Below are 24,352 nucleotides of genomic sequence, written 5' to 3' on the forward strand. Positions count from 1 at the left end.
GGCCATGAAGAATGGATGGAGCGCGCAATTGGAGATAGTGCGTATCCCTGTTTACAACGGTTTGATTGTTTCGTATAGAGATAACGGACATTTGACACGAGCTCAAATCAATTTTAACCAAAGATTGAGTTCATGTCGAGTTATTATCGAAAATGCATTTGGTAATCTGAAACAGCGATTTCGTCAATTGTACCATTTTAAGTTACGAGACATTGTTCGAATGGTTCAGGTTGTGCATGCATGTTGTGTTTTGCACAATATGGCGAATGCTAATGATTTACAGTTATTTGAACCACCTCCCGATGAAAATCAACCTGATCCTGATGCTGTAAATGCACTGATTAATATGGTTGGAGATAATGCAATACCGCAGGATAATCAACAGGGACGAGAACTTAGAGATGAAATATGTAGACAACTCGCAGCACAATAAATGTCTCAATTATTGTACATTCTATTTAAATAAGAATTATGTAAATTTATCTTTTAAAGGCCTTATATATTATATTATTTGTGAATTATAAATAATAAATGTGTTTTCAATAAAAATCCTTATTTCATATTAATATAAAAATTCTTTTATTAAATTGTTCCATTAAATCAACAATAAACAATAAACTTCACAAATATAATACAAAGCTGTTTTCAACACTGTACAAGAAATGTGGAAACGCATAAGTAACGAAATGAAAAACTAAGGATATGACGTGACTGCAATACAAGTGGAAAATAAATGGAATAAAATAATATAATCGTCGGCTAAATTTACTGAAAAGAAGAGTCGCCACGTCACACTGGTTAATTTTTTAAAAATAAATTTAAAAATTCTTTCAATGAATTTTTTTTTTCTTCCAATAAGTCGTTTCTTCGTTGTCTTTGTTGAATAGTTTCCTTTCTGTGGTTTTCTATTGCGGTCAAATGTTCTTCTTGTCTATCTTTTATTGATTTATAGGTTTCCAGGATTTGTGATAACATTTTATCTTGATTTTCATCGCGTTTTTCGAGTGTCTTCCTGTATTCTTGCATCTCTTTTTGGCACTGTTGCAATGCCTTTGCCGTTGTTCCAGTGACGATTCTTTTTTTAGCAACAGCAACGAGGTTGGCATTTTCAGGTACGGTTACTACTTCACTTTCATCAGCCACAGGCATACCTTCAGGTTCCTCTCTTCTTTCTACGTTTGATGTGGTTGGTATTACAATTGTTGTCGATCCTGGCATTAAAATCGGCGCACTAAAGTTAAAAAATAAAATTAATTTCCAAAAATTAATGATAATATATGTAAATATATGAACAATTTTCAAAATATGCAATAATAAATATACTTAAATCACAATTCATAGATGATATTAGTATTTACGAAACAAACCTGTTATTCAATAAAGTCCTGAGATCTGATATACTATTTCGGACCATTACTCTTATTTCCGGACCCGCCACAGCAAGTGGAACTATTTTGTGGCTCTTTCCCAAAATTTCTGTCAGTTCCCTGTAAAAGCATGTAAGTAAAAATAAAGCATCAATTTATTATGATTTATTATTATTTCAATTTTAGCTATACGTAAACGTTTGGTAACTACAGGTAATCCGCCCTCTTCCTGTCTTATTATTATTGGAAATAACTTTTTTATATTGTCTTTCTAAAGTCTTCCATTTATTTTCCACTTGTATAGGAGTCACGTCGTATCCCGAGTTTCTCATCTCGTCGCTTATACGCTTCCACATTTCTTTAAAATTTTTAATTCTTCTAGAACTAACTAATTCTTTCTTCTCCTTGTAGAGTGATAAAAATAGTTTGGTATTCGCATCATTTCATGTAAAAATTTCAAAATTGTGTTGAATGACGTTTGGCTTCTGATTTTCTTGATTGGAAATGTTAGTGTCCGGTGTGTCTATTGTTCTGTGTGTAGATGTTAATACTATTAAAACTTTTTCGTTATCCACAGTACATGTAATGGGTGGACCATTCAAATCTATTTCGGAAGTGTGTATTTTAAAAGTTAGCCCACCTACAAATTAACATGATACACATGTAAATAAAACAATTAAAAATGTATACATACAATTAACAAAACACATATGTAAATAAAACAATTAAAAATGTATACATACTGTCGGTTTGGCATGTTATGTAACCTTCTTCATCAATAATTATTGATTCATCGGCATTTCGAAATACTATTGCCGTTTTAGGCACTTATACGACTTCTTCCATTGTAAAAAATAAAATTAGGAAGCAATCGTGGGAAACTATAACCTCTTAGTGTAACTTTACACTGCGTACACCACCTCTCAGGCTCGTGTAAACCAGTGTAAAATTCGTCATAAAAGTGTGATCCACTTTTCAAGACGAACAGCGTGTAATCCAGTGTAATCGCACAACTCTACGTCATTTCCGACAAGAAGAACGCCAAAGTGTACACTTTACACGATAGTGTACGAAGTGTAAGCAAGAAGAACAAACCTAATGTTCTAGGTTTTAAATCTTTTTACGCATTTTTTAATTGTTTAAATTTGTATTATATAAGATTTTATTTATTGAAACGTCTTAAGTTCAGTTGCACCAATGTCACTACAGTTCTTCGCTTAATTAAAATGCGTTTACAGTAAGTGTTACTTAAAATTCGCTAGCGTTCCACAGTTGTTATAGAAGTAATATCACAGTATATACAATAGCACAACTCTCTGTCGGCACCTTTGATGTTTGTGTAACATAAAATGGAGTACGCATGCGCGAAATCAGCGAGTATAACAGTACTGTCATCTGAACTTTTTTTTCACTTTTTCTTCATTTTTGCTCTCTTTTTAGTATATTACTACATGTAAAATAAATTAATTTTAATAAAAAATTATGTATATATAAGATCAAGTTGTTAATAATGTTAATGTATGATATATATAAAGCAAATGTTATAAATATTAATATTTCATTTAAAGCGCAATCACACTTTTTATTATGAAAATAAGACTGTATATATAAATTTAACATATATAAGACAGGCTATAAGACTGTATACTTAATATTAAGATTTATAAATGTTTCACATTTAGAAGTTTCCTATTTTTCTTACTAATGCTTTTGCATGATTTATTATGCTGTGTTAATGTAAAATATATACACGTACGTAAAAATAATTTTATCAAAAAATTAGTAAAAAAAATCTTGGCATAGCAATTCAAAAAGTATAGTTTGCACTAAATAAAAAAGATAATTGCCAATATTTCTTTTAAAACAATTATTTTCAAAATTTTTTACAAATAATTCTTCTAATTGATGGATTTAAAAACAAAAATTGCTATTTGGTATGTTTAAATTGCCATATAAATTATTTTCTTCATTAGAATAAGCTCGAAAAGAACAATATAATATAGTGTCCTCTAAAACAGCGTTATTTTCATTTACATATAATATACATGTATTACAGGAATGAATTTCCATACACTTTTTAATCAAACATCCACACACATATGTAAACGCATTCTCCTCTGGCAGATCCATGGAATAGTAATCATGGTTTGGGATATCTAAAATTTTACGTGGCAAAAGTGGAATAGTTTGATTTAAACATTTACTTGAACACGGCTTCTTAATAAAATTTAACATTTGGTAATTATCATGAGCACAATTTTGAGATTCAGAATGCTGTAGAAATTTAATACTGAGTAATTTTTTAAAGGCACGCATAAATTGAATCGATGTCGGATTCAGAGAATTACCACCTTGTTGCATAATAGTATCAAAGAAATTTTCGACACAATTTTGATTAATTCTTCGTGTTCGAAGATAAGGAAAATTTAAAAATTTTAATTTTTTATCCCATAACTGCATTATACTATTAATTGTAATCTGCCAGCACTGAAAACATTTAATATTTACATTAACACGTGAACCGTTGGCATTAATTATTGTAATATATTTGAAAAGATGTAACATTTTCTCTAAGAACTCTTTTTGTTTCTCACTACCAGTATAAATTTCTCCATATTCTTTTGGATTATTTAAAGCAAATGAATTTATAATATCAAATAATTTATCTAATTTTTCAATAAGTTCTATTATGCCAACTGCTTCACTTGGAAGAAAACCAAACGACATTTGCGTGCATATACCTGCAGCTACCCGATTGCTAAATATTTGGACAGCATATTTTACTTTCATTCGTTGAAAGGAATTTGGTTCAATATGATATTTTGTTAGATGAGGAGCCATTTTTATTCATTGTTTAGAATCTCTATTATAAAATTGGATTATATGATTTTATGAAGCAACTTTATTATCAAATTTAAAATTATATTTTAATAAATTATTACGAGTTGCTTTCATTAAATAAGGAGTATCAAAAATATAAAAAATTTCCTCTTCATTTACTAAAAATGTTGAATTTTCTGTCGAAATACCTAATTCACGGGATAGCTGCATAAAATTAGATCCCATATCAGAATGCATGCACAAAAGCACCAGAATTTCTAAATTTTATAATAGGCGATTTTTGGCGACTGTTTGGTACATGTACCGTGGTTGTTATTGGTAGAGGCGGAACTATTTTTGGTATAGGTACCAGCAACCATGTCACTAAAACGTGTTGATTTTTTTCTATACGCGCAAATTCAAAACTGTCAAATAATTTTTACTGTTGTATGTAAGTGTGAAGTAGAGAGACATGAGTTTCAAAGTATTTTTAACTATTTTAATAAATGAAATGTATAATGACGATAAAGATAATCAAGTTATAACAGAAATATATGAACAGTTTTTTCACGCAAGAAATGCAAAAAAAAAGGAAAATATTAAATATGTTAGAATTAAAGGAAAAGCAAAGTCATATTCGTCCAGCATTATCCCTACAGTAAAATCTCTGTGATACCAGGAAGTTTGCCGAAAATCGCGATCCCATTGTTGCCGCTTTATTCCGATCGTGATTGGTCGTGGCGACGCGATCGATCTCGCGACGCAAGTTGACGTGAAGTGCGCGACGATGAGCGATGCAATGTTCGTTTGACAGCTTGCAATTTTGAATTAAAAATAATTAACTATAACTATAATTATTATATAATCTTAACTACAAATAAGATATTATATAATCTTAACTACAAATAAGAACGTAAAAACAATGTAGAAAATGATAATCTTTTAGTATTTAGAAAAATATTTAAAATATTGACATTTTTTTATAATTTTATAATAATTCATAATAATTTTATGACTTTAGCATAATTTAATCAATAATTTTAGCAATAATTTATAACTTAAAATTTGAATCAGTATAGATATTTTAATTTTATACTGTGCGTGCGTGCGTGCAAGTGTGCGTGTGTACGTACATGTGTATGTGCATGTGTGTGCATGTGTGTGCATGTGTGTGTATTTTTGTGTATATGTGTTTGTGTGTGTTTGTGTGCGCGTGCGTAAGTACGCGCGTGTGATAAATAATTATTTAATTAAGAATTAATTATATATTTTTTTGGAATTTTTTTATCAAAGATTTGTAGCATTTTATCAATAAATACATCATATTTTACACACATAATTATTCACATTTATTTACTATTTATTTAATTTGATTATACGTAATTACAACTAAAATAATTAAGTAGAATTATTATATATATAATTTTCAGTACAGTGTGCTCAGTCGTAGCAAGATGACACAAGTGAAACGCAGTTAATTTACCATCCGATCTTAAGTTAAGTCTCACCGGAGCATACTTTTAAATGTCAATAACGATATGCAGTAACTCATTAATGCTTCTATTGTAATTTTGAAAAGGACCACAACCCGTATGGTCGAAACGTCAATAAATATAGTTTAACAAATCGAATAGACAGCCAGTGTAGTCAGTTTAATATCTACTACCTTAGTATTTCATTCCTGGCGAACGAAATTTAATATTTTATTGTTATATATAATTTTAACTACAATTTAGAATGTAAAATACAAAAAATACGTCTTTTAAATATTACCAATATTGATAGTTTTTATAATTTTATATTTATAGTAAAATTATAATTTTAGCAATAACTTATAATTTTAAATTTTTATTAATTTATATATTTTAATTTTATTTAATTAAACATTTCTTTATTTTAATAAAATAATTTTTTTTTATTATAGCGAAATAACATATTATGTCATTATTCAAGTAAAGAAAGAAATTATATTTTATGACTGTATTATTGATACTCTGAAAAATATAAGTATAATATAATATAATGAATAACTTTTTATAAAGTTCTGGAAGGAAATAGAAGATTGGGAGGTGGTGGTGATGATGGAAACATGGATAGAGGAAAGGGGGTGGGAGGCGATTAAAAAGAGGTTACCGAAAGGATATAGATGGGAGAAGCAAGTAGCAAAGAAGAGAAAGAAGAAAGGAAGACCGATGGGGGGAATGATCATGGGGGTAAGGGAGGAGAGGGGGAAGATAAAAGTATCAGGAATGGGAGAAAAGGAGGAGGGAATAATGATGGCGGATTTAGAAGTAGAAAGAGAGAAGTGGAGGGTAATAGGCGTATACATCAACGGGGACATGGAAAGGAAATTGGAGGAAATGAAGGAATGGATGGAAGAGAAAGAAGAAAATAAATGGACGATTTTGGGAGGAGATTTCAACGCAAGGACAGGTAGAAGGGGGGAGTGATAGGAGGGGAGGAGGAAGAAGAAAGAAGATCGAAGGACAAGAAAGTTAATGAGGAAGGGAAGAAGTTGATAAAAGAGTTGGAAGAGGTGGGATGGGGAATTTTTAACGGAGGGATAAGAGGGGATAGAAAGGGGGAGTACACATATACAGGAGGAAGAGGGGAATCGGTAATAGATTATGTGGTGGGAGAGGATAGAGTAAAGGAAAGGATAAAGAGAATGGAGGTGGGAGATAACATAGAATCGGACCATCACCCATTGATTGTAACGCTAGAAAGAAGAGGAGGAGCTGAAAAGGGAAAAAGGGGGGAGGGAAAAGGAATAAGAAAAAGAGGGAGATGGACAAAGAGGGGAGGAGAAAGAATAAGAGAGGAAATAGAGTGGGGAGAGGGGTGGAAGGAGGGGATTGAAGAGGAGCTAGAGGAAAAAATAGGAAGAATAGAAGAGGAATTGAGAGAAGGAGAAAAAGAGAGTGGAGAAGGGAAAAGGAAAGGGTGGTGGGACGAGGAATGTGAGGAGAAGAGGAAAGAAGTGAGGAAAAAGTTAAGGGAATGGAGGAAAAAAGGAGGAGGAGGAGAAGGATATAGAAAAGTAAGGGCGGAATATAGGCTAATGTGTAAAGGAAAAAGGGAGGAGGAGAGGCTAAGATGGTACAAGGAGGCGATAGAGGCAAGAACGGAAGGAGAAGTATGGAAGATTATAAACAGGGAAAGGAAAAAGAGAGAAGGGGTGAATGAGGAGATAAAGGCGGAGGAATGGAAGGAATACTTCATGGACTTATTGGGAGGGATAGAGGTAAAAGTTGTAAGAGGAGGAAAATAAAAAAGGGAGAGAGATGAGGAGCAGGAGATAAGCAGGGAGGAAGTGAAGAGGATGCTGGGAAAACTGAAGAAAGGAAAAGCAGCGGGGGAGGATGGGATACCGAGTGAGGTATGGAAATATGGAGGGGAGAGGGTAGAAGAGTGGGTATAGGAAATGTGCAACAGAGTATGGAGAGGAGAAGGATGGCTGGAGAGGTGGAAAGAAGGGATAATAGTGCCACTGTTGAAAAAGGGAACGGGGAATAAAGTGGAAAACTATAGAGGAGTGACATTGATGCCAACGCTTGTAACGAAGCACCTTTCCCGACGCCACGGATCGGCTCGTCGGTGCCAGGATTCGGGAAGAGGGGAGACTCAGATTTACAATGACACACGGTTGCTCTGGTAAAAGTAGAGTTTATTCGGGGCCACCTTCCTGTGGTTCTCCCGTGATTCAAACCATTATACACAGCACAGTATAATCGGACGAAACGCGACCAGATGATACAGACGCGTACACGACTTATTGCTAAGATTGACAGATAGAAATATTACGGACGAGACGCGACCAGATTATACGGACGCGGACACGACTTATTGCTAGGATTGACGGATAGAAATATTACGGACGAGACGCGACCAGATTATACGGACGCGGACACGACTTATTGCTAGAGTTTCCAACGCGGACACGCGTACGGGCGCCCTGAGAAGGGCGAGCTCCGTCGGGCGCCGGTGACTTTCAGGTAGGACCCGGTGACCGAGGACGCTCGGCCTGCACGACGAGAACGCTCGTCGGCCGGGGTGATTTACGGACAGGACCCGGTGACCGAGGACGCTCGGCCTGCACGACGAGAACGCTCGTCGGCCGGGGTGATTTACGGACAGGACCCGGTGACCGAGGACGCTCGGCCTGCACGACGAGAACGCTCGTCGGCCGGGGTGATTTTACGGACAGGACCCGGTGACCGAGAACGCTCGGCCTGCACGACGAGAACGCTCGTCGGCCGGGGTGATTTACGGACAGGACCCGGTGACCGAGGACGCTCGGCCTGCACGACGAGAACGCTCGTCGGCCGGGGTGAGTTACGGACAGGACCCGGTGACCGAGAACGCTCGGCCTGCACGACGAGAACGCTCGTCGGCCGGGGTGAGTTACGGACAGGACCCGGTGACCGAGAACGCTCGGCCTGCACAACGAGAACGCTCGTCGGCCGGGGTGATTTACGGACAGGACCCGGTGACCGAGGACGCTCGGCCTGCACGACGAGAACGCTCGTCGGCCGGGGTGAGTTACGGACAGGACCCGGTGACCGAGAACGCTCGGCCTGCACGACGAGAACGCTCGTCGGCCGGGGTGAGTTACGGACAGGACCCGGTGACCGAGAACGCTCGGCCTGCACAACGAGAACGCTCGTCGGCCGGGGTGAGTTACGGACAGGACCCGGTGACCGAGAACGCTCGGCCTGCACGACGAGAACGCTCGTCGGCCGGGGTGATTTGGAGTGTGGGAGTTGAGGAGTGATCCCTGAGTACGCTCGAGGGACCAGGACGGGACTGGTCACGAAGTCTCGGCTGCGCCGCTCTTTATACCCGTCGGCCACCCCACTCTAAGACTAGCTTGGAGGGGGTCGAGTGACGGGTGGGGGCGAAAAGGCGGATTTCCAACGTATTCGTGTGGTGGCCCCGAAAGGGGCCGTTTACACGAGCGCGGGCGACTAGTGACGGCTAATCGGGTCGTCACATCACCCTCCTTTTCTAGGGGGGGGGTGGCTATTCGACGGGTCGTTCGTGGTCTTCCTCGTCGGTCGAATCTGATGATCCACCGGCCCGTCGGGGTGCGTACCTTATACCGCCGTGAGATGGTGGCGGCGTGGTACGGTATGTCGACGGTTTGGCCATCCCCCAGAGTGACCTGGATGGGTCGTGGCGGTCCCGGGAGTGGTGCTGGCACTGGTGGGGCCTGGCCGGTTGGAGGTCGGCGTGGTGCCGGTTGGGGTGGCTCCCTGGCTGGTGGCGCGACAAGGGATCGCACCTGTTGGCCTGTGTTGGCGCGATGCGCTGGCTGGTCCGCTTCGTCAGGCGTCGCTGACTGGCGCGTGGTGGCTGGCGGTGCGACAGCGGATGGCGTGTGTCGGCGGGTGCCGGTTGAGGGAACCGATCGGTTCGCGGATGGTCGAGCGGGCTGGCGTGCGCTGGCCGGTGTCGTCGTGGGCCTGGTGACGCCGGCGACGGTGGAGGCCGGGGAGTCGGAGAGGACCGGTGGTCGTCGATGCCGGGTGTTCACCGGGATAGGTCGGCGTCTGCCCGGGGGAGGCGGAGGTGCCTCCAAGAGCACCAAGTTCCGACGTCGCTGCTCGGCGTCGGACCGCTGGATGCGGGGCCCTATTCCCGGTACTGGCCGGGTGGTTCGCCCGGAAACGGGCAGATTTCGTCCGGAAACGGACGGATTTTCTTTTGAGCGCTGGTTTGCTTCTTCGTTTGGTGTTTCCATCGTGACGGGATGAGTTCCGACCCAAGGGTGCCCGTTCTTTATACCCCTCGGTGATCTGGACGCGGACCATGAAGAGTGCCGCTCCCGGTGCGGGACCGGGTGGCAAAGCGCGGACCATGAAGAGTGCCGCTCTCGGTTCGGGACCGGGTGGCAAAGCGCGGACCATGAAGAATGTCGTTCCCGGTATTCGGCCAAAGATTTTCGACAAGACGCGGACCATGAAGAGTGCCGCTCCACGTATTTTGATTCGAAACCGCGAACATGCCTAACGGTTGACCGGCGGCGTTAATCGGCGCGCGTTGCTCGGGTATCGGACTAGGGTTCGGTCGCAGGACGCGGTTCGGAGGCGGATTTCAAGTCCCTCACGTGGACGTGCCGATGCCATCGACCTCGGTCGTCCTTCAGGTCCACGATGACGGGGGAGATGATGCGTCTGATCGTCAACGGGCCACCAAATCTTGGTGCTAGTTTGGCATTAAAGCCGCGCTCTTTGTTCGATAACGGGTGCTCCTTTTTCCATACTCGGTCTCCAACTTGTGGACGCCAGTCGCGTCGACGTAAATCGTAGTTTCGCTGTTGATGTTGGAAGGCGCGGGCCAGGTTGATTCTGACAATTTCGTAGGCGTCTTCGAGTCGACGTCGAACTGTTTCAGGAGCGTTGCTGGTCGTTGCCGGGCGGCGGTCGTCGGGATGCGGTGATTGTAACTCCCGGCCGTACATCAGAAAGGCCGGGGTGTATCCCGTGGATTCTTGTCGTGCGGTATTGAAAGCGAACTGGAGCTGGGGAATGTGTTCATCCCACCGGCGATGTCGGCCTTCCACATATTGCGCCACCATGGTCTTTATGGTGCGGTTGGCTCGCTCGACCGGGTTGCACTGCGGTGCGTAGGCGGGGGGCGGTTCTATGCTTGATCCCGAAGGATCGTAGTAATCCCTCGAGCTGGTGCGATCTCAACTGAGTCCCGTTATCAGAGACGATGGTGTCCGGGCAGCCGTGACGATATATAATACGTCCAGCTACTTCTCGTGTGACATTGGCGGCGGTGGCTTGGCGGAGCGGCGTCATCTCTATCCATTTGGAGAATCGATCCTGCATGGTCAGCAGCCAGGTATGGCCACTGGTCGATCGTGGCAATGGTCCGACCAGATCAATGGAGACCTGTTGCCACGGGTGCGTGACGTTGGTGGCTCGAAGTTTCCCGGCCGGCAAGGTTTGTGCGGCCTTGTGGGTGGCGCAGTTTCGGCAGTCACGGACGTATCGAGTGACGTCGCGGAACATTCCTGGCCAATAATATAAGCGCGCTACTCGTGCGATGGTCTTCGCAATGCCAAAGTGTCCGGCGGTCGGGTCGTCATGCAGTCGGTGCAGTATTTCCGCGCGCTGGGGTTTCGGGACGCACTGTTTCCATTGCTCCTCGCTTGGCGAGTCGTGGAAGTTGAGATCATGCAGGATGTGTCGATGCAACTGTCGGTTCTGGATGCGGTAGTCCGCATGTTCGGCCGGGTGTTGTTGTACCTGGTGATAAAGGCGGCGGTACCATTGACAGTCTGGAGCGGCTTGTATGACACAGGCCTCGGGTTGACGAGAGAGAGCGTCGGCCACGATGTTCAGTTTTCCTTTACGATACCGGATGTCATAGTCGTACTGCTGAAGCTCGAATACCCATCTCCCTAGGCGACCGGTGGGAGCTTCCAGTCTCTGCAGCCATCGAAGCGACTGGTGATCGGTGACAACCGTGAAGTGATAACCCTCCAGATAGTCGCGCATTCGACGGATTCCCCACACTACCGCCAGACATTCTAGCTCTGTAGCGCTGTAGTTCCTTTCTGCGCTATTTAGTGTACGGCTGGCGTAGGCAATGACGCGTTCGCCTTCGGATAGTTCTTGGGTGAGCACGGCACCTAGCCCACACGTGCTGGCGTCGGTCTGGAGGGTGAATGGTCGGCTGAAATCGGGACAAGCAAGAACTGGTGCGGTGGTGAGCGCCCGCTTCAGCTCGTCGAAAGCCTTTTTCTTCTTCTGGTCCCCACGCAAAACGTGCTCTTTTTTGGGTCAAGCGTGTCAACGGTGCGGCGGTGGTGGAGAAGTCTGGTACAAAACGGCGGTACCAGGAGGCGACGCCGAGGAATTGGCGCACTTGACGTACGGTTGTCGGGGTCGTCCACGCGGCTACCGCGCTGACCTTGTCTGGGTCAGTTCGGAATGCCGTCTTTGTCCACTATATGCCCCAAATATTTGAGACGGCTGCAACAGAAGTGGCACTTCTGTGGGTTAAGGCGGAGGCGCGCTTGTCTCAACCGTCTGAAGACCTCGGCCAAATGTTCCATATGGGTCTCCAGTGACGAGCTGACTACGATGATGTCGTCGAGGTAGACCAATACGTGTGGCTCGAGTTCCGGGCCGAGGACACTATCCAGCAACCGCTGGAACGTGGCCGGTGCCGAATGTAACCCAAAAGGCATGACTTTAAATTGGTAGAGTCCTCGCCCAGGAATTGTAAAGGCGGTGGCTGGACGGCTGACCGGATCTAGTGGCACCTGCCAATATCCGTCCTTTAAGTCTAGTGTTGAAAGGTACTGGGCCCCTCGGAGCTTATCGAGGGTAGCGAGGATGTGCGGCAGTGGGTAGGCATCTTTGTCGGAGGCTTGATTCAACTTGCGGAAATCGATACAGAATCGGTGTCCTCCATCCTTCTTCTTGACGAGGACTACGGGGGAACTCCAGGCGCTGTTGGACGGTTCGATCACTCCGGCTTCCAACATTTTATTCACCTCGCTATCAATGACGGCCTGCATGGCCGGATTACGGGGTCGGTATCTCTGCTTTATTGGGGCTCCAGGCCGCAATCTGATCTGGTGTTTGGTGCGATCGGTGGGCCCCTGCACGGACTCAAATAACCGGAGTTCGGTATCCAAGAACTGCCGGAAACGCTGGTCTTCCTCTGGTGAGCGTGGGGAGATTCCGGCGGACAGTTTGCCGTAGACAGACGCCACCTGGGCCGGAGCCGTCCTCCCTGGTCGGTTGGATGGGGGAGGCGGCAGCGTAATGCGTAACCGAGCCCATAGGTCGACTCCGATTAGTACCTCGCTGCTGAGGTTATCCAGGACCTGGAAGCGGTGGCGGACAGAGCGAGGGCCGACTCGGATGGCGAAGCGGATCGAACCGGAGGTGGGTGCCTTGGAGCCGTCGGCTAAGTTGACCGGTTCTTCGGACGGCTGGATCTGGAGGCCGCGATCAGACAAGCGTTTGGCCATGGCGGCGTTCACAAACGACACTTCGGATCCGGAATCGAGAAGTGCCCAGGTGTTGAATCGGTGAATCTGGACTGGTAAATGCGGCCGCGGTGTGTACTCTATCTGGACGCGGGTCGGACGATGGCCGCCTCGTTTCCGACCCGCCGGTCGTTTTCCGTCGGAGGGTGGCAGTCTCGCGTTAGGACGCCATCCTTCCCGCACTGCGAGCAGAACTTCCGTGCTGGGCGGCGACAGTCGAGTCGTGTGTGCCCTCGCTGTTTGCATTGCCAACAGCAACTCGCACGGTCATAGGTAGTGGCGGCAAGATTCGCCTCGGTGGACCGTAATGTTTCGCGGCGTTGTTCTTGGCGACGCCGGTGGATTTCCTCCCACTCGGCGGCACGACTGCATAGCGCGGAAACGGAGTGCAGTTCGTCCAATCGAACGTATAGCTGGAGTTCCGGGTCGGCGTTTTCGTATAATTGCTCGAGCCGTTCCTGGCTAGTGTAGCCGCCAGCCCGACGCATCATTGTCTGTACGGCGGTAGCGTATCGCGTAAACGCCTCTCCTGGCTTCTGTCGCCGGCCTTGTATTTCCCGTCGTAATTGTCGTTTGTACCCGGGTGATAGATACTGGGCCAAGAAATCCTTTCGGAACCCGGCCCATGTGGACCACTGTTCTCTGGTGTTTCGCCACCACAGAAGGGCGTCGCCCTTTAACAGCTCGGACAGACCGGTGAGAAGATTGTGGTCTTCCAGACCATAGGCCACACTGAGTTCCTCCAGATGCTCGAGGAAAGCGAGGGGGTCCTTACCATCAAAATGGCATCCCCATTTGCGTATCTGGTTGAGGGCCTTAGCCGGGTCGGCTTCTGGTGGTTCGGGGGTTCCGCGTGCACTCCGGTAACGTTCTTCGCGGCTAAGCGGCGCGTGGAGCGTTTCGGCCGCTCCGGTGTTTGGCTGATTGGCCATTACGTGGTCTCTTATGCGGCGGCGGAGGTCGATTAATCTCCCTTCTGGGTCTAGATCGCGGGTGGCGAGGTATCGGACGGCTTTCTCTTTATCTAGGCGGTAGATCCACCCAAGCATGTGGATTGCAAACCGGAGTCTCAGACGGTCGAGTCAGGTCCCTGTTCGGGCGCCATGTAACGAAGCACCTTTCCCGACGCCACGGATCGGCTCGTCGGTGCCAGGATTCGGGAAGAGGGGAGACTCAGATTTACAATGACACACGGTTGCTCTGGTAAAAGTAGAGTTTATTCGGGGCCACCTTCCTGTGGTTCTCCCGTGATTCAAACCATTATACACAGCACAGTATAATCGGACGAAACGCGACCAGATGATACAGACGCGTACACGACTTATTGCTAGGATTGACAGATAGAAATATTACGGACGAGACGCGACCAGATTATACGGACGCGGACACGACTTATTGCTAGGATTGACGGATAGAAATATTACGGACGAGACGCGACCAGATTATACGGACGCGGACACGACTTATTGCTAGGATTGACGGATAGAAATATTACGGACGAGACGCGACCAGATTATACGGACGCGGACACGACTTATTGCTAGAGTTTCCAACGCGGACACGCGTACGGGCGCCCTGAGAAGGGCGAGCTCCGTCGGGCGCCGGTGACTTTCAGGTAGGACCCGGTGACCGAGGACGCTCGGCCTGCACGACGAGAACGCTCGTCGGCCGGGGTGATTTACGGACAGGACCCGGTGACCGAGGACGCTCGGCCTGCACGACGAGAACGCTCGTCGGCCGGGGTGATTTACGGACAGGACCCGGGGACCGAGGACGCTCGGCCTGCACGACGAGAACGCTCGTCGGCCGGGGTGATTTACGGACAGGACCCGGTGACCGAGAACGCTCGGCCTGCACGACGAGAACGCTCGTCGGCCGGGGTGACTTACGGACAGGACCCGGTGACCGAGGACGCTCGGCCTGCACGACGAGAACGCTCGTCGGCCGGGGTGAGTTACGGACAGGACCCGGTGACCGAGAACGCTCGGCCTGCACGACGAGAACGCTCGTCGGCCGGGGTGAGTTACGGACAGGACCCGGTGACCGAGAACGCTCGGCCTGCACAACGAGAACGCTCGTCGGCCGGGGTGATTTACGGACAGGACCCGGTGACCGAGGACGCTCGGCCTGCACGACGAGAACGCTCGTCGGCCGGGGTGAGTTACGGACAGGACCCGGTGACCGAGAACGCTCGGCCTGCACAACGAGAACGCTCGTCGGCCGGGGTGATTTACGGACAGGACCCGGTGACCGAGGACGCTCGGCCTGCACGACGAGAACGCTCGTCGGCCGGGGTGAGTTACGGACAGGACCCGGTGACCGAGAACGCTCGGCCTGCACGACGAGAACGCTCGTCGGCCGGGGTGATTTGGAGTGTGGGAGTTGAGGAGTGATCCCTGAGTACGCTCGAGGGACCAGGACGGGACTGGTGTCGAAGTCTCGGCTGCGCCGCTCTTTATACCCGTCGGCCACCCCACTCTAAGACTAGCTTGGAGGGGGTCGAGTGACGGGTGGGGGCGAAAAGGCGGATTCCCAACGTATTCGTGTGAAAGGGGCCGTTTACACGAGCGCGGGCGACTAGTGACGGCTAATCGGGTCGTCACACATATTATAAAACAATTTTGAATTGTGTTCAACGCGCCAGAGAAACACTAGGAGTTGTGATGCCAAATCGACGAAACGTGGGGGCACCAGTACGTTATCACGTACGAGAAGAAGAGAGAATCCTGCGAGCGTTCGAAGAAAACCCCAGGACCAGTGTGCGCCGTGTATCTCGGATGCTCGGTCTCTCGCGATACGTGGTGCATCATGTTCTACGTCAAAATGGATTGCATCCGTATCATCATCAGCGAGTACAGCAACTTTTACCGAGAGATGACGAACAGCGCGTCTATTTTTGTGAAGGTATTTTTATTATCTTTATTTCATATTTTTTTGCGTTATTTTTAATAAATATTAATAGTCGGTAAAACACACAGAATTTCTTGCGCAGTATCGACGAAATAATTTTTTCCCCGATCGAATTTTATAGACTGACGAAGCCACGTTTTAATTCACACAATTTTCTGCAATGGGCAGAAGAAAACCCGCATGCCGTTCGAGAACGCGCTTATCAATATCGCTGGGCGATAAATGTATGGGCAGGAATAAAAGCGAACCAAATAGTAAGTAGTAAATTTACTTGTTAGTAAGCAAAAAAATTTTCTTTCGCGAGTTTAACAAATCATTTTTTTTTAATATTTTATTTTTTTAGATTGGGCCATATTTTCTTCCACCCCGTTTAAATGGAGCGATCTATCTTAATTTCCTCCAAAATGAGTTACCTGCTCTTCTCGAAGATGTTCCTCTTCGCGATAGAGCGGAACTCATTTTTCAACAAGACGGGGCTCCTGCGCACTTTTCTCGACAAGTGCGCGATTTTTTAAACGCGCATTATCCAGAGAGATGGATAGGTCGAGGCGGCCCGATCATCTGGCCGGCGCGATCGCCAGATCTTAATGTGCTCGATTATTTCGTGTGGGGTCACATTAAAGATTTAGTCGAGCATATGATGGTACAGAAGCTGAAGTACGGGAAGCAATTCTCGCAGCTTTTGCTACCATTACTCCAGAAATGGCGTATCGCGCAACGCGTAATATTGTTCGAAGGGCTGAACTCTGTTCGCAAGAACGAGGAAGGCACTTCGAACAATTATTAAATTAAAATATGAGAGTGGATTAGACCTACTGGGGATACCACTTTAAAAAAAATGCGCCGTGTTATCTACCGCAAGGTGGTGCGGAAAGAATAACAAATATTTTCTATGCCGAGAGAGAGAGAGAGAGAGAGAGAGAGAGAACTAAAGAGAGAGAAACGTTATTATCATTTATGATAAAAATAAAAATTATTATAATATAAACATAGTAAAATTTATCGAGTATATTTTTTATTTTATTGTGATAGATATTAATATTTTTATTATAGTAAATATTAATCAGAAAAATTCTTATAAAATTCTTTCAATACCATTGTCCCACGATTACCATCATTTTTAGAGTAAATTTTAAGAAAAAATTTTCTCTGTATAGTATTCGAATACATCCTATCAAAATTTTACGTTTTTTAAAATAATCAATAAATGATAATAATGAGAGAGGGAGAGAGAGAGAAAGAGAGAGTGAGTGAGTGAGTGAGGAACGTTATTATCATAAATGATATCATTTATTATCATTTATTGATTATTTTAAAAACGTAAATTTTGATAAAACGTATCCGAATACTACACATAAAAAATTTTCTCTTAAAATTTACCCTGAAAATCATGGTAATCGTGGGACAGTAAGGTACTGGAAGAATTTTATAAGAATTTTTCTGATTAATATTTACCACAATAAAAATATTAATATCTACCACAATAAAATAAAAAATGTACTCGATTAATTTTACTATGTTCATATTAATAATTTTTAATGTAGTAAATATTAATCAGAGAAACTCTTATAAAATTGTTCCTACACCATATTATCCCACGATTACCATGATTTTCAGGATAAATTCTAATAAGAGAAAATTCTCTCCGTGTATGGTGTGATTTGCATCAGACTCTTATTTTGCTTTGTATGCATGTTAAATTTTAATGAGATACATCGTCGAAAATGATGTCAATGCGATTATTAATTTTTCAAAACTGTACTTTACAATAATTAATCAAGATGCCATTTTGAAAATAAAAAGATTCGTTTTTAGTAAAGAAAGTGAGATGAAAAGGGAAAGAGAGAAAATAGTTGTCGCGGAGCTTTAGCGTTACGCGCCGTTCGTAGCCATCGCGTTCGCTCCTCCCTCCGCTTTGCCGCGCGCCGTGTATCGTGTGACAGGGGGCCGTCTCATCTCGTCGCGCGCTTAGATTGGCCGATCTTTTTTATTTAATAACACAATAATTATTGCGAAATTCGCAAAACGGTAGAGGACTTTCCTATTCGGTTTAACTTACTCTACCTGCACACGACGGTTGAGGCGACCATTACCGGACACCCTGTATATATATATATATATATATTTATTTATTTATGTAAAAAAATTTTATAAAAACTGAACCCCATAAATGTTGAATAAGAATGAGGGGGGTATTATTAGAATATCGCAAAAAATTTATAGATGGAGAAAATCTTGAAAATTTCAAAATCATGTTTATTTTTGGAATGATCTCAAGAATACAAATATAAGTTTCACTGTGGACATCAGTTGCAGGACACCCTATACATACATACATTTATATATACATATATACAATATATATATATATATATATATATATATATATATATATATAAAACATGGGTAAAAATACACGGCTATGAGAAAAAAGATAAAAAAAAGATAAAAAAAGATAAAATAAAATCGAGAAAAGATACCTGAAAATTCCTCATCTTGATTTCTATAAACTTTTCGTAATTAAGTAAATATCGCCCTAGATTAAATATTTTCTGTATCTAAGTAAAGATTACCATATATATATATATAAAACATGGGTAAGAATACACGTCTATGAGAAAAAAGATAAAAAAGATAAAATAAATCGAAAAAGTTACCTGAAAATCCCCCATTTTGATTTCCATAAACATGTATAAATACGGCTCTCGGAGTTAAGTTAGCTAGTTACATTTTTTGAATTTCGTCTCTCGCGTACTCACGTATTCGACGCAAGTGTACTATTAAATTTCAAATAATGAGTTTGAAAAAAGTAATTGAAATTTGTCTATCACTAGCGCAGAGTTCATGCGGAAAAAATTTTTCCAAGCATATATATGAATTAACATGCGCGAGTGAAGACAAATGCTTCATAATTTTTGGAAAATTCGCGGAGGAATGTCCCAACGCTGTGCTAGCGGTATTATTCCGACTAGGACATTTTAGTGTTTTTCGCGAATTAGTGATTATCGCGGGTGAGGTGATCGAGTCGCGATACTATTTTGGTGGTGAGAAAGAAAACGACGCAGCAGGTCACATAGAATATCTCCTCCTACATTTTCATCGAGTTCTCCGGGGAGAAGATAATGGTAAGTTTTTATTTTTCTTCTCTCTTCTTCTCCTTCTCTGCTTTCTTCCTTTCCGCTGACTTTCCCTTCTCCCTCCTTTTTTCCTCCTATCTCCTTTCCTTCACCCCACTTTACCTTTTCCTCCGTCTCCCTTTCCTCTTCTTTTTTCTTCCTAGCTCCCTTTTCCTTGTCATCTTTTCCCCCCTGCTTCTCGACCTCTTCCCTCTTCACTAGCTCCCACCACTCTCCTCTTCTCTCCTCCGCCTTACTTTGTCCTCCCCTTCTCTCCCCTCTCACCTGCAGTTCCTCTTTTTCCTTCTCTTCCTTATCCTCCCCCGTCTCCTCCTTTGTATCCTCTTCTCCCTTTTCCACTGCCTCCTTTCTTCCAATCTCCCTGTCTCCTTCCTTCTCACTCCCCTTTTCCTCTCTTCCTTTCACCCATTTTAGCAGCTCCTCCATCTTCTCTTCCATCCTTTTTTTTTTTTTTTTTTTTTTTTTTTGCGATCGGCGCAAGGCGGAGGAATGCATTTACGCATACCCAGTGGGGCCGTCCCCACCGGGTTATGTGGGACTCGCCTAATCGAGGCACCTCGCCCGAGTTGGTCTCCCCGTACATTCGAGCCACCGAGATGACTCGACTGCAAGGGGGTCCCAACCCGGGCAACAGCCCCGATTAGTCCTACCCACTAAACCTCCGCCTGTCAACCGAGGGCATTCCCTCAGGCTGTCGGTCGGGATCTGGGATCCGCCTAAGCATGCTACCATGATCCCGGCCACCTTGCGCGTTTGCGCTCTCCTTCCGGCAGTCTTCCTCGACGGAACAAACCCCTAGAAGACCCTCCCCCCTTAATTTCCCTCCCTGTTTAGTTTGTATACGCGTGTGTGAGCGTGTGTGTGTGTGATTGCGCGTGTGAGTGTTCCCACCCGTTTCCCCTCCCCACGGCCCACCCAGACGCGCCCACCCCATCCCCCCTTCCCCCCACTCTCCTTCCCCAGCCCAACCTCCCTACCATATCCCCAGAACACCCGTCCTACCCCCCATCCCATATACCCCGTCCTTCCCCCCATATAAGTCCCCCCCCAGAATACCCGTCCTACCCCCCCCCCCAGATATCCCCCCTACCCTAAAATAAGTAAGTAATCCCTCAGTTCCGTATGGATCGTGTGAGTGATTTGTGTGTGTGTATGTAGTTTGATTTGTGCTAGTTTCTTTATGTTTGTGTTTGCGTGTGCGTGCTTGTCAGTATGTGTGTGTGTATAGAGTGTATTGTGTGTATGTGTGTGTGTGCATTCACACGACTCCTTCCCAAGTGTGCGTGGGTTCTCCTTCTATCTATGCTATCTGATACTAGGTATCAGAAGCATTATTATTCTCTCTCCACCCCCTCGCTTCCGAGCACCTGGTTAGGTGCTGCCCGGGATCGATGGGGTAGCATCCCCATCAGGCCTCCTCTGCCTCTCTCTCTCCGCCTCTTCCTTGGCGCGCATGACCGATTCAGCGAACCGGATCATCGCCTTCCAAGACTCTTCTTTCTCCAGCATCCTCGTTATGATGGTTGAGAATTGAAGATCCTCTCCTATGTGGTCTATCAAGTCTTGCCTTTCCGCGGTCCAGGTCATGCAGCGCTGTACCGTGTGTTCGGCTGTATCGACTTCATCTCTACAATGGGCGCAGATCGGTGTGTCCGCTTTGCCAATCCTGTATAAGTAGCTATTGAAACATCCATGCCCTGTCATTATCTGTGACAGGTGGAATGTCAGGTGCCCTCTCTTCCTATCGAGCCATTTGGTGTACATGGGCATTATGGCGTCTCTTGTCCTCGTTCCTGGGTTGCTTGGGTTGTTGAGATGCAGTTCCCATTGTCTCCTTGTTATGAAGTCTTCATTTCTCTTTATTTCCGCTTCCTCCTCGGCGCTCCAATCTTCGCAGCTTCGGAGGTCCCGGATTCCGAGGTATGCTCTCTTCCTTGATGCTGCTACGAGATATAGTGGCATGATCCTGGAGAGTAGAGTAGCTGCGTCATATGACGTTGTCCTGTAGGCCGCTATAACTCTGATTGCCAGTGTCCTTTGAAGCCGCCGGAAGGGCAGCTGAATCTTTTTGTTCGCCATTAAGGCGTCGCTCCATACAGGTGCACCATATGTGAGTATCGACATGATGACATTTGCGAATAGCCTTCTCTTAGCCTCTGACGGTCCTCTAAGATTTGGCATCAGTCTGCCTAGGGATCTAAGAACCTTGCTCGCCTTACCTTCGATATATGTGAAGTGGTCTTTAAAGTTCAGGCGGCTGTCCAATATCACGCCTAAGTATTTGAGCGATCCACCAACTTTGACGACCTCTCTCTCTACCATTATATCCGGTATGTTTCTCGGTTTGTCCTTCTTGTAGAAGATTGCAGCTTCGGTCTTATTCGCTGCAACCACTAAACCAAGCTCTTTGATCTTCTTCACCACTCGGGCCACTTGGATGTTTGCCTTGGTGATCGCTGTTTCCACATCTTGCGCCGTTGCTATCACCAGCGTATCGTCGGCGTAGCATGATAGATGGCATCCCGGTTCTAGGTTCGCTTCGAGTACACTGTCGTATCCGATGTTCCATAACACCGGCCCCAGTACGGAACCCTGTGGGACTCCGGCTGTGACCGGTCTTTGTTTCGTTTCTCCTTTTTGTGTCTTATACTCTATGCTACGATTGTTGAGGTATTCATCTATTATTCGACATAGGTATTCTGGGAATCTCTTCCTTCTCATGGCGTTCCGGATGATCGGCCATGGTATCGAGTTGAACGCGTTTTCTATGTCAATTGCTATTGCAATTGCTACACCTCCATTTCCAGTGCGTTCCTCGATGATCTCCTTCACTCTCATTAGCGCGTCGCAAGTGGATCGTTTTTCTCTAAATCCGTACTGGACGGGGGATAGTTGTGCGTCTTGTTCATCCTTCATCCAATTTGCTATACGCCTCACCAGCACGCGCTCAAATATTTTGCCCACTTCATTTAATAGGCAGATGTGTCTTGCTTTAGGTGGACCAGGTTCGCTTGTCTGTGCCTTGGGTATTAGCACCAAACGTGCTTTTTCCCAATTTTCTGGAAACTTCCCTTCACTCAGGCACATGTCGAAACATTGCGTCAGCCTAGCGAGCATTTGCTTGGGTATGTTTTTCCAAGCTATCGCCTTAATTCCGTCAAGCCCTGGGGCCACATTGTTGCCACCACAGTCTTTAATGGACTCTCTGACTTCTTTTAGTCTTACGTGGTCTTCTTCATTCCACTGGAAGTCTTTCCATTCTTCTTTTGGGTCATGTGTTTGACCCATCGGAAACAACTTATTTAGAAGAATATTGAGTTCTCCTTCTTCCAGTATTTCTGAGAGTCCCGGTGAAGCTCTTCTCAGCTTTCCCAATACCACTTTGTACGGCAGGCCCCATGGGTCAGAATCCACTACTTCAACAAGCTCCTGCCACGCATCAGACTTGGCTTTGTTGAATTCCTTGCGTAGAGCGCTTTTTGATGTTTTGTACGCTCTTTCTCTTGTTGCTGTCTCTTCGGGCTGGTTCCACTTCTTGCTCCTGGTCCAAGCTCTTCTGTTCTTGTTGCACTCAGATCTTAAGTGTGCGATTTGCTCATTCCACCAGTAGGCTTTCTTCTTAGGCGTGGCCTGTTTACACCTAGGTGTTGAGGCGTCACATGCTTCTCGCATTACTCTCTCCGTCCACCGGTACCATCCGTTAGTGTTGGTCATTTCTTCTTCTGCCATGCCGACAGAGCATGCCCAGTCTAGTGAGGCCTGTAGCATCTCGACATCCATCTTCGCAAAGTTCCACTTTCTTTCGCGTTTACCTTTGCGTTGTGTTAGTGGTTCTTTGCCGATCTCAAATGTGATATACCGGTGGTCGAAGAGACTTTCAATATCGGTTTCCACTTTCCAGTTACAGATGTTCGATATCTGGTCTGCTGTTGTCCACGTAAGATCGACTACTGAGGTGCCCTGTTGCCTCACGCACGTTGGAGTATTGCCGATATTCACGAGCCTTAGGTCTTGTTCTGCCGCCCATTCTTCTATCAGCTTTCCCCTTCTGTTGGTGTATGAGGAGCCCCATTGGATGGACTTTCCGTTGAAGTCTCCTCCAATTACGAGGTTTGAGCCTATTCGTTGTGCTATTTCACCTAACTCATCTAGGGCTTCTAGGAATTCTCCGTGGTCGATGTTTGGCGATATATAGCACGATATGAAGTTTATATCGTTGCATTTGACTGCGACGAAATTTTCTCCTTTGCCGATCAGTGTGCAGATCCTTTTTAAATGTTCGGGTCTCCAATGTATCGCTGCCTTTCGGTTGTTACTAGTGAACCACAACTGAGAGTCCGGTGTGTGTCTGGGCTCAGATATTAGGCAGATGCCTATTCCCTTTTCAAGTACATGCTGAGACATCATATCTTGAGCTCCCCAGCTGTGGTTCAAGTTACATTGTAGTGCTGTAATCATCCTGCGACACAGGTGGAGCCGCTACTCTCCGATCCGGCTCTTGCTGGGTTTCCTTTCGTATACTCTCTCTCCTTTCGTCTTGGTCCAGGCTGCATTTGTTGGATCCAACTCGATGATTGGCGCTTAGGTTTTTGTCTGCGCACACTCTGCATTTGATGTCGGCTGTGCATATTTTTACAGGGTGGTCGTTGCCGCCACATCTAAAGCACACCTTGCTATAATCTTCCTTAAATGGACAATTATTGCGTATGTGCCCTTTCCGCCAACACTTGTAGCATTGGGTGGGCCGTTTTTGTAACATTTCCACCCGAGCTGTAGTCCACCTGATCCTCAGTCTCTTCTTCTCGGCTACCAGGATTGCCGCGTCCACTGGGCATTGCACCCACACCATGTTGTTTCCATTAAGCAGCCTCCTAATAGCACCAACTTTGATCTGCTCGTTTCTGCATCCGCCTAACCTCGACACTAATTCGAAGATGTCGTCTGCAGTCACCGATTCATCGAATCCAGATATGATGATTAGATTAGATATATTTATTGCTGCCCCAATTGGGGATTACAAGGCGCTTTTTTTTTAAAGGAGCGTTCCCAAACCTTTATTCCTTCCTTCCTTTTTCCTTAGCCTAAACTTATACCTAAAACTT

The 24,352-nt window shown here is 45.2% G+C and overlaps 2 protein-coding genes and 1 pseudogene across 2 annotated transcripts; 1 reads left to right on the top strand and 2 right to left on the bottom strand.

Moving 5' to 3' along the window:
* Nucleotides 1-599: 599 nt before the first annotated feature.
* On the bottom strand, nt 600-9,930 carry LOC114930779 (uncharacterized). Its single transcript, XM_085487180.1, has 4 exons — nt 9,283-9,930; nt 1,566-1,810; nt 1,368-1,487; nt 600-1,231 (listed from the first exon to the last, which is right to left on the bottom strand). The coding sequence occupies exons 1-4, from the start codon at nt 9,928-9,930 to the stop codon at nt 799-801; spliced, it is 1,446 nt and encodes a 481-aa protein (XP_085343306.1). The 3' UTR covers nt 600-798.
* A 5,891-nt stretch (nt 9,931-15,821) lies between these two features.
* On the top strand, nt 15,822-16,905 carry LOC146721286 (uncharacterized; annotated as a pseudogene).
* A 6,780-nt stretch (nt 16,906-23,685) lies between these two features.
* LOC114945044 (uncharacterized) lies at nt 23,686-24,099 on the bottom strand. The gene has a single exon (XM_085487181.1). It carries the CDS (start codon nt 24,097-24,099, stop codon nt 23,686-23,688), a length of 414 nt encoding a protein of 137 aa, XP_085343307.1.
* Nucleotides 24,100-24,352: the final 253 nt, after the last annotated feature.

Source organism: Nylanderia fulva, unplaced genomic scaffold, assembly GCF_048542155.1.
Source record: "Nylanderia fulva isolate GAGA-0341 unplaced genomic scaffold, ASM4854215v1 Scaffold504, whole genome shotgun sequence".
NCBI lineage: Eukaryota > Metazoa > Arthropoda > Insecta > Hymenoptera > Formicidae > Nylanderia > Nylanderia fulva.